The sequence below is a fragment of the Lactuca serriola genome, chromosome 3 (assembly GCF_051521515.1).
Source record: "Lactuca serriola cultivar US96UC23 chromosome 3, Lser_US96UC23_V15, whole genome shotgun sequence".
Classification (NCBI taxonomy): Eukaryota; Viridiplantae; Streptophyta; class Magnoliopsida; order Asterales; family Asteraceae; genus Lactuca; species Lactuca serriola.
Window position 1 is genome coordinate 33,627,765 of NC_136410.1, and position 10,340 is coordinate 33,638,104.

The window sequence follows — 10,340 nt, forward strand, 5'->3', positions numbered from 1 at the left end:
TGCCTATTAAGTTTCAGAATTGTTTTACTTTGCAAACCCCGTATAATACACGGGTTATAACCTAGTAAAGATATATTTAAAACTAAAATATACTTAAGTGCATAAAATATAACATGATTAAAAGAGGGAGGCAAAAATACAAAACATACAAATATATTATATGTTCAATAAAAAAAATAAAAAATATATAGTCAATAAAAAATAAATAAGTTATATGCGATTGAATGATTAATAAAAAAAATATATATTATAATAATATGTGGAATATGCGATTGAATGATTAATAAAAAAAATATATATTATAATAATATGTGGACATTGGAATGCTCTTATTAGTATATACTATCGATTCTCAAAACCTTAGCTACAATATAGTTCTTTCTCTTTCTTATTTTGACACGGAATTCTTTCTGTTTCTTAATTGAAGTTATTTTATGTTTTAAAAAAGTTAACATGTAAAATTGGTTGTGAGATGATTACATGTAAATCCATCATGTTTGTTTTTTATCGAGTAATTTACACGAATGGTTCCTATGGTTTGGGGTAATTTGCACGTTTGGTCTTTAACTTATTTTTTTAACTCGGAAGGTCCCTACAGTTTGTTTTTGTTGCGTATTTGGTCTCTGTCTTACCTAAAAAGACTGGTTTGCCCTTAATTTTTTAACTTATTTAAATAAAGTGAAGTGTGTAAGGTAAGGTAATATGAGGTGGAAGTGGGGTTGATGGTGTGTTTATTCAAATGAAATTAAAAAAATCAAGGGCAAAATAGTCTTTTTATGTAAGACAGAGACCAAACGCGCAACAAAAACAAACAATAGGGACCTTTAGAGTTAAAATAATAAGTTAAGGACCAAACGTGCAAATTACCCCAAACCATAGGGACAATTTGTGTAATTTACTCTTCTTTATCGAACTAGATGTAAAATCGTGAAGATGTCTTTCAAAATTAGAGTCTGTTTGTTTCACAATTAATTAGCAATTTAGCACTAGTTGTTTTAGGCTTGTCGAAAAAATTTGAAACTCGTTCTACCCACCCGACCTGTTCCGAATTCGGGTAGAATGGGGTCGGGTATGAACATTCGAGTAATAGGTTAACCCGATAATAATACAGGTCGGGTTTTAGGTATGAATATTTATTTTCGAGTATACCCGAATACCCGAATTCGTTATTTAAATAATACCAAATATATAATGCAGTCACGTACACACATTTCAAATAAAACAAAACCCTTCGTTTCCTTCTTATTAACGACGACTCGACAGTCGACGCAAACTTGCAAAGGGAAATGAATATGACAATGTGAAGATGCAAGACTTTGTTTTGTTATGTTTAGACTTTTACGTTTTGAGTTGGATTATAACTTATGAATTTTACTCTTTTTTGTAATGTTTAGACTTTTATGTTTGGAGTCGGATTATGACTTATGAATTTTACTCTACTGTTATGTATGAACTTTTATTGTTTAGTTGGATTGTATTTAGACTTTTTTTTGTGTTTAGACTTTAATTATTTAGACTTTTTTTTTATTCCATGCTAATCATATTCATGGTTTTTTTTTTTTTTTTTTTTTAAATTTGGAATAGAATTAAAAAAGTATATAAATGATTTGTATTGTTTAACACCGTATCCTTGATGAAAAAATCTATCATTTAACGAATCGATTAGCCGAACAATTAGGCTGAATGTTCGGTTGTTGTCGAGCCCTAATCAATAGAATGAAATGGATTGGATTGGGTGCCGACCTTCAAAATCTGTATCCAAAGTCCAAACAGCAACACTACAAAGCAAAGCCAAGCCCGTCACGTCAGTACTCAGTATATACGCAGCATTTTCAATTTCAACCCGTGTTGATACTCCCAACAAAAACTACACTCGCTGACTCAATCCATATCTTTCTCCTTGCGATTTTCAGACGAAACTTGTTTTCTTTTTTCTTTTTCCGTCCAAGATGGCTCTGAATACGGATGAGCTTGTAGGAAAACCGAATTCAGCAATTGAATTTGACACCGATGCCTTGTTTCGCTACTGTTCTATTCATGTTGAAGGCTTCCCTGTTTCTTCCTCCAAGTTTTCCATTTCCCAGGTTAATTTTGCTGTCCTTTAATCCTGATGAATGATGATCACCCCTAACCCTCTTCGTATTTTGTACTTCCAAATTAGTATCTTATCCAGTTTTCTGTTATGAAGTAGTGTTGGGTATATGCTTTTGTTTTGTTTCTGTCACGAAAACACAACCTTTTGTCGGTTCATGCTATTTGATCGGATTTGTTATCTAAAAATTTAGGGAAATCCAATAGAATACGATCGATTAATCTCTCTTACAGACCTTATGCGTTTTCAATGAGGTGATTTTGTGAATTCGAATTAGAGGGCGTAGGGCTTTGTATGAATCAAATGTTGATCTCTGATGAAGTTACAGCTTTGCATAGAATTCTACAAGATTAACATTGTTAACCACCCCTGTTATGCTCCTTCGAGAGCTGAAAACTGGAATAGATTAGAATTAACAGAAGTGACAATCGCTCGTATTATGATTTAAAGCCACTTTTCTTTCCCGGTATCTTTTCCTCCAAATTCAAATTTGAAATTCATCCTTGCACTGTTTCTTATCTACTACTTCTTGTTGATCAGTTTGGGCATGGTCAGTCAAATCCAACGTATCTTATAGAACTCCAGTCAGGAGCTCTATTGAAGAGGTATGTTTTGAGAAAGAAGCCCCCTGGTAAGCTACTCCAGTCTGCTCATGCTGTTGAAAGAGAATTTCAGGTCAGTTTTGTCTAATCTTTTCATTTCAACCTCAAAAATTCGATTCATCTCATATTTATCATTCGATTTTTGAATACAACAGGTGCTTCATGCATTAGGTACTCATACACTTGTCCCTGTCCCCAAAGTCTTCTGTTTATGTACAGATTCAAGTGTAATTGGAACTCCATTCTACATCATGGAGTTTCTGGAAGGACGCATATTCTTAGATCCTATGCTACCTGTAAGTATCTGTATCATAACCTCTAATTCATCTCCAAAATCTTTAATCGCATTGTTCTTAATAATCTCCATTGATTTAATTTAGGGAATAGCACCCAATAGAAGGCGAGCTTTATACCATGCTACTGCTAAAGCTTTAGCTTCTCTTCATTCTGCTGATGTTGATGCTATTGGTCTTGGAGATTATGGTAGACGAAACAACTACTGTAAACGACAGGTATATTGAATTATTATTTATTTTTACTCAATATACACCAAGGGATTATGATTTTCTTAAATGATGTATATATATCAGGTGGAAAGATGGGCAAACCAGTACATTGCTTCTACTGGTGAAGGAAAATCTGAAAGAAACCCTAAAATGTTGCAACTTATTGGTTGGTTGCGTGAGAATATTCCATTTGAAGATTCTTCCGGAAGCACAACAGGTCTTGTCCATGGTGATTTCCGGATTGATAATCTTGTTTTCCATCCTGTTGAGGTGTGTTTCTTTGAAGCTTGTAATTGTTCATTTTGTATATAATTTTATCAGAATGTATTTCTTTTGTTTGTGTATTTAATACTTTGTAGAATTTTGGAAATGCAGGATAGAGTGATTGGGATTCTTGATTGGGAGTTGTCCACTCTTGGAAACCAGATGTGTGATGTTGCATACAGCTGTCTGGTAAACCTGTTATTTTCACTATTAGGATATCATACATGATACATAACAAAACATTTTTTAGCCGAAAGTAAATTACCATTTTGTCCTTCCATTCTGGCAGTTTTACATTGGAGATATTTCACATGAGAAAGTGAAACATAATGGAGGTTTTGAAATGACTGATGCTCCTCAAGGAGTTCCTTCATTGGAAGAATATCTTGCAGACTATTGCTCTGCTTCTGTAAGATCATTATTAAAAATGTTGACTTTTGTAGGTCAACTTATATGTATATAATCTTTCCCTGATTATTAATTTATAAATTAATTCTAGGGAAAGGCATGGCCTCTTGCTGGATGGAAGTTTTATATTGCATTTTCATTTTTCCGTGGTGCATCAATCCTAGCAGGTGTCCACAGTAGATATATTATGGTATGCATGATTTATTTTTATAAAAGTAGAACACTAAAATAAATGCTAATTTTGTATTGGAGTATTTGAAATGACTCAAGGAATCATGAATTCCATTCCAGGGAAACGCATCAGGTGGAAAACGTGCACAAGATGCAGGGGAAAAAGCCAATGATCTTATACAAATTGCCTGGTCTTATATTCAAAGGGAATCTGTTTTGTCACAAAATCCTCCATCTGGTAGCTCCATTTTCTTTTATTTGAACTTGGGAGTGACTTTTCTTGAATAATTTAGTTTTTATTTTGTATAATCCACCTTAATGGATCTTTCTTCCTTCTAACTTTCTAGTTACAAGAGGAAGAGATTATGTATCTGCCATTGCAAATAACAAGAAGTATGAAGAATTGGAAGAGGGAAGTGGAGGTGGAGGTGGATTTGTTCCTAATAAAAAAATTAAGGATTTAAGAGAAAAATTAATTAAGTTTATTGAGGAACGTGTATATCCAATGGAGCAGGAGTTCAGCAAGCTTGCTCAATCTTCAATGCGTTGGACAGTTCATCCACAAGAGGAAAAATTAAAGGAGATTGCAAAGCAACAAGGCCTATGGAACCTTTTTATACCTGTAATATGCCTTTTCCCACTATATTTATTTATAAATTTCTTGGTAAATTATAGAAAAACCAACATATTTTGGGTAAAATTTCAGACATTTATGCAAGTCAACCATTTTGACCGGATATAACATGTCAAAATGGTTCATTTGGAAAAATGTCAGAAACTTTTATGGTTTGATTGGAAAAAATAAAGTATTAGTTGTTAAACAATAGAATGGTTTTTTTTTTTTCTTTTATGTGCCAAATTATAAGTGACAACATATTTTATTTAAATCAATATTTTGTTACCAGGTTGATAGTGCTGCAAGAGCAAGAAAAGTTCTTTGTGAAGGTAGAAATGATGATGTCATCGGAGGATTTCCTAACCAATTGGGCGCTGGGCTTTCAAATCTTGAATATGGATACCTTTGTGAGATTTTGGGTCGTTCTGTGTGGGCCCCACAGGTGTTCAATTGTGGAGCCCCTGATACTGGAAATATGGAGGTAAATAAATATTTTATCATAACTAGTATTATGGGACGATTTTAAATGTTTATATTATTTTGGATGTTAGGTATTATTACGGTATGGAAACAAAGATCAGCTTCAGGAATGGCTTATTCCATTGCTTAATGGATCAATCCGGTCTGGATTTGCAATGACAGAACCTAAAGTTGCTTCATCTGATGCAACTAATATAGAGTGTTCTATAAAAAGGTTCTTTTTTTTTCTTATAGTTATAAAAAAGTTATGAAAAATTATTAGTGTAGATTGTAATGAAATTTAATAACATGAACAGAGAAGGCGATACGTATGTTATAAATGGAAGGAAATGGTGGACAAGTGGAGCCATGGATCCTAGATGTAAACTTCTTATACTTATGGTTAGTTCCAATTTTTTCTTGATAACTTAATGAATTCATGCAAGTTTTGAAGCAGAAATTTGATTTCTTTCACTCGATTTTCTGCAGGGGAAAACCGACTTCAATGCCCCAATTCATAAACAGCAATCCATGATTCTTGTGGACATAAATACCCCTGGTGTAAAAATAATAAGACCTCTCACAGTGTTTGGGTTTGATGATGCACCTCATGGACATGCAGAGATTTCATTTGAGAATGTTCGTGTCCCGGCTAAAAATATTTTGTTGGGGGAAGGTCGTGGCTTTGAGATTGCACAGGTAAAATACAAAAGCCCTACTTTATTCCGATACTATTAGGTAGTGTTTGGTAATGATAGAAACAGAGAAGGAATGGAATGGTTGATTCCACTGGAATGAAAAAAAAAAAAAAAACTGTTTGGTTTGCCTGATGGAATGGACAGGAATCTAATGGTTTCCATTTTAATTTTCATTCCTTAGTTTCAGGTGCTTTTTTTAATTTGGTCATGGAATGGAATGGAAAATTGTTATATTACCTATTTTTTATTTTTTAAATTTTTAATAATGGATCTTTGATAAGTATTACTTGATTTAATTAAGTTATAATTTTGTTAACTAAAATGACTAAGGATATTTGTTTTTTATAATCTTATTTGCGTTTTAATTTAATTTTGTGGTTTTGTTAATAATAAATGGTCTATGCACAAAAATAACCAAAATGATAGGGTCAATTTGACATATTGACCACCTTTTTTACCATTATAACAAAATCACCACCCATTTTACAATATGGAATCTGTAAATAATATATAATGATGTTAAAACTATACCTTTGATTTACATATAGTATGAAGATTCATTCCATTCCTACATGCCAACCAAACACAATCATAGAATGTAATGACTGATTCCATTACCCTGACCATTCCATTCCTTTGTCATTCTATTCCATCCAACCAAATAGACATTATTGCTGTTGTGGATACTTTATTTTTTGTTAATTTATTTTTATTTTGTGAATACACTATGTACTATGCACAGGGTAGGTTGGGTCCAGGGAGGTTGCATCACTGTATGCGATTAATAGGTGCAGCAGAACGAGGGATGCAGTTAATGGTTCAAAGAGCTCTTCAAAGAAAAACATTTGGAAAATACATTGCTCAACACGGCTCCTTTGTTTCTGATTTAGCCAAGGTAGTTAATTAATTATGGGTATTTATTATATAAAAGAAAGTACATTGCCAATATTGATATAACAATAGTAAAGAAAGTACATTGTTATTTTGAATCCAGTGTCGAATCGAGCTAGAGAGAACCCGACTGTTAGTTTTCGAAGCCGCAGATCAACTTGATCGCCATGGGAACAAGAAAGCCCGTGGGACCCTTGCAATGGCCAAGGTAACAATTTGGTAATTATTTTGAATTTTTTTTTTTTTGGTTGTGGGTGTGATTTTGTTTTTGTTGTTGTGGGACAGGTGGCAGCTCCTAATATGGCGTTGAAGGTTCTGGACATGGCGATGCAAGTGCATGGTGCAGCAGGGGTATCGGGGGATACTGTTTTGTCCCTTCTTTGGGCTCAAGCCAGGACTCTAAGAATTGCAGATGGTCCCGATGAAGTTCATTTGGGGACAATTGGGAAATTAGAACTAAAAAGGGCCAAGCTTTGAACATTTTTTATATAATAAACTAATAATATTTGTGCAACTTGTCAAGTATAAGAACTAGAAAGAATAAAGGGAAGATAAGTGATTAAATCCAATGCAACATGGTAATATCCTTACTAGAGACATTTTACAAGTTTCAGGTTGTGTATTATTATTATTATCATAATCATAAAGAATAATGAATGCATCATTGCAATTATGGCATACCATCGGGGCAACATGTCTACTTGCAATCATGTAGAGGTGGAGGTAAAATTACAACTGAATTTTTTATGAATCTAGGTAGACCATTGGTTAGAAATTATTATCTTAATGATGTACTTTTTTTTTCTTATGTTGGAGAACAATTAACTACTTAATTTATGCATTTAGCTTTTTAATTAAATTAAGTTTTTTATTTAGTTATAATAAACAAACCATTTATTTATCTATTTTGGCTTTGCCAATAAATAATAAACAAATATTATATCATTATTTTTTTACGTTGGTAAATAACAAATACATAAAATGTTATAATATTATTTATTTGTTTTTTTTATGTTCTTAATGTGTGGCAATAGATTCATATACAATCAACAAATTAATTTTTTGTTTTTTTCACATCATTTCCAATAGACTCATAGTTGTGTAAAAAGAAATAGAAGTCAGTTGCACGAATAGTAATAACTAGGCCCGTGAGAACTGAGAAGTCATTGCTCAGGATTTGTATGTGAATATATGTTCACTAAGCATCCATTAATTTCTTAATGGCAGTTGACTTGTCATATTATCACCCCCTTCCCCTTGGTTTCTATATCATTGGACATGAATATTGGACCGACATTCTTATTCGAGTTCAATGCTGGTTTCTTGATTTGTGAATGAGTAAGATCAATAGAAACATTTGGGTGTGGCCACACGATTCAAATTTATTCTCAATGACCTTAAACGATATCATACTCTAACGGTGAAATGAATGAATTTCATCTTGAGAATATATGTAGCATATGCATTGTGTAGTTAGAAGTTTTAACAATTAGTGGTATATTTATAAGTAAAAATTTTATTTTAAACTAAATTGTTAAATTGAATTAAATAAAATATTTGATTTATACTTCAAAGCAGCTAATTTAAAGTAGTTAAAATTAAAATTTAGCTAATTAATTAGACGATATAAGTCAAAATCTTTAACAATAGCAACTAAAGAATAATATTTGAATAATCTTTAACAATAGGAACTAAAGAATAATATTTGAATAAGTCCTTTGGACTTATTATTATACTATATTGGTCACTAGGAATAATATATTTTGTATGTTTTAAGATTTTGCCACAATATTTTTTATAGTTTGACAATTGTAGTCTATATTTTATATATTTCAAGATTTTGTCACAATACTTTGTATAGTTTGACAATTTAATCCCTAACATGTTGTAATTAGAGATTGGCCAATGTGTTTTAATATTTGCCACTTTAAGTCTCATTATTTTGTATGTTTCAACATTTTGTCATAATATTTTCTGTAGTTTGACAATTTTAATCTATGGTATGTTGTAATTAGAGATTTGCCACATATCTATTAATATTTGCCACTTTAAGTCTCTTTGACCATTTTGGCCTTCCTTTTGTCCCCTTTTTTGTCTTACTACATATATTTCATTACAAATTTGCCTCATGTGTTTTAATATTTCTCAATTTCAGTCTCTTTGACCATTTTTAGCTTCATTTTGTCCCTTTTCCATATATCGATTTGCGCTTTTGTTTTAGGCTTCGTTTTGTCATCTTTTTCTGTAACACCCAAAATCAGGAAGACCAGGAAAGGAAAGAAAAGCCCTAAGTCAAAGGAGTCAACTCGTCGAGTCCAAGGAGGAACTCGACGAGTCGGAGCGTGACTCGTGTCGCGGATTAAGTGACCGACTCGGCGAGTCGAGGAGACTGACTCGGCGAGTCTGGTCTGGGATGGGAAACCCTAATTCCGGGACTTGGTACCCTATTTAAGCATCTCATTCTCATTTCTAGGGTTTCATTTGCAGCCTCCATTGTCCAGAGACGAAACCCTAGCCACCCAACTTCATTCTTGAGCTTATGTGAGAAGATTAAGGTCCCTTTTGAGTGTATCTTAAAGGTTGAAGGAGAAAGGAGCAAGGAAAGGAGTATAGATCCAAAGTTTAGGTGCCATCTCAGATCATTTGAAGGTATGAAGCTCATACCTTGGCTATTAATCATCTAGATCCCCTTCTTTGCTAGTATCTTGTCACTTTTGGGACCATTTCCAAGGCCAACCTGAGTATTGAGCCTTTGAGGACGAATAGAGATTAGATATGAGCATTTCTGAGCTCTAGAAGCTCTAAGTGAGAAGCTTTACTCAGCTATAGCTTCCTTTCATGACTTAGACCTCCATTGTAGTTTAGATTAGGGTGTTCTAGCCTCATAACACCTTGCATGCACGTAAAGTTAGCAACTTTACGTGCAATGCTAGCATAAGGAGTCCAAATCTATGAGTTGGAAGTGTTGGAATATACTGAAATCGACAAAATAGAGTTGTCACAAGGAGGACTCGGCGAGTCAGCTCATGGACTCGGCGAGTCGGGTCGCAAAACCCAAACCTTCTGTTTATGAGTTGGATCAGTGAGTGGGGTTAGAGAAGGAGTCAGCGAGTCTGTGCCTGTGAGGGACATGAAGATCATGGTACTCGACGAGTTCAAGGAGGAACTCGGCGAGTCCAAGGCAATCTCCTTAGCCGATGAAGATGGACTCGGCGAGTCGGTTAAAGATAGTCCCGAAGTGTTAAATGAAGGAGAACTCGTCGAGTTCTCGCTAGACTCGACGAATGGAGTCGGGGTTGTTTAGGATTTGAGGAGCATGGACTCGGCGAGTTGGTAGAACAAATCGGCGAGTCGAGTCAACTGGAAGGTTGACTTTGACCAGGACCTTGACCAGAGTTGACTTAGCTGACCTCTGGAGCAGGGCCGGTCCAAACGGTGGGCAACCTGGGCGATCGCCCAGGGCCGACATCTCCAGAGGGCCCAAAATTTATGGGCTATGTAGTGTACATATAAAAAAATTATTACCTAAATGATTTTTAGGGCCTAAAGCTGGTTCAAACACAAACTGGCTCAAAAATATAAACAATTTGACTTGCTTTTTATTGCTAATTGAACACGTTTATAATGAAGAAT

The 10,340-nt window shown here is 34.0% G+C and overlaps 1 protein-coding gene across 1 annotated transcript; it reads left to right on the plus strand.

Annotated features, from left to right (window-relative positions):
• The first annotated feature begins 1,810 nt into the window (after positions 1-1,810).
• On the plus strand, positions 1,811-7,385 carry IBR3 (acyl-CoA dehydrogenase-like protein). The gene is made up of 17 exons (XM_079029643.1): positions 1,811-2,084; positions 2,633-2,767; positions 2,850-2,990; positions 3,075-3,206; positions 3,285-3,470; positions 3,576-3,653; positions 3,754-3,873; positions 3,964-4,062; positions 4,164-4,281; positions 4,391-4,665; positions 4,949-5,140; positions 5,211-5,353; positions 5,436-5,520; positions 5,608-5,817; positions 6,559-6,711; positions 6,811-6,915; positions 6,993-7,385. The coding sequence occupies exons 1-17, from the start codon at positions 1,950-1,952 to the stop codon at positions 7,182-7,184; spliced, it is 2,499 nt and encodes an 832-aa protein (XP_078885769.1). The 5' UTR covers positions 1,811-1,949; the 3' UTR covers positions 7,185-7,385.
• The last annotated feature ends 2,955 nt before the right edge of the window (positions 7,386-10,340 follow it).

Excerpts from the sequence above, each read along its gene's own strand:
- IBR3 (XM_079029643.1), top strand. The coding sequence starts at position 1,950 with ATGGCTCTGAATACGGATGAGCTTGTAGGAAAACCGAATTCAGCAATT. Across the intron at positions 3,874-3,963 it reads CAGACTATTGCTCTGCTTCT|GGAAAGGCATGGCCTCTTGC; the intron begins GTAAGATCATTA and ends AATTAATTCTAG. Across the intron at positions 6,916-6,992 it reads GGACCCTTGCAATGGCCAAG|GTGGCAGCTCCTAATATGGC; the intron begins GTAACAATTTGG and ends GTTGTGGGACAG.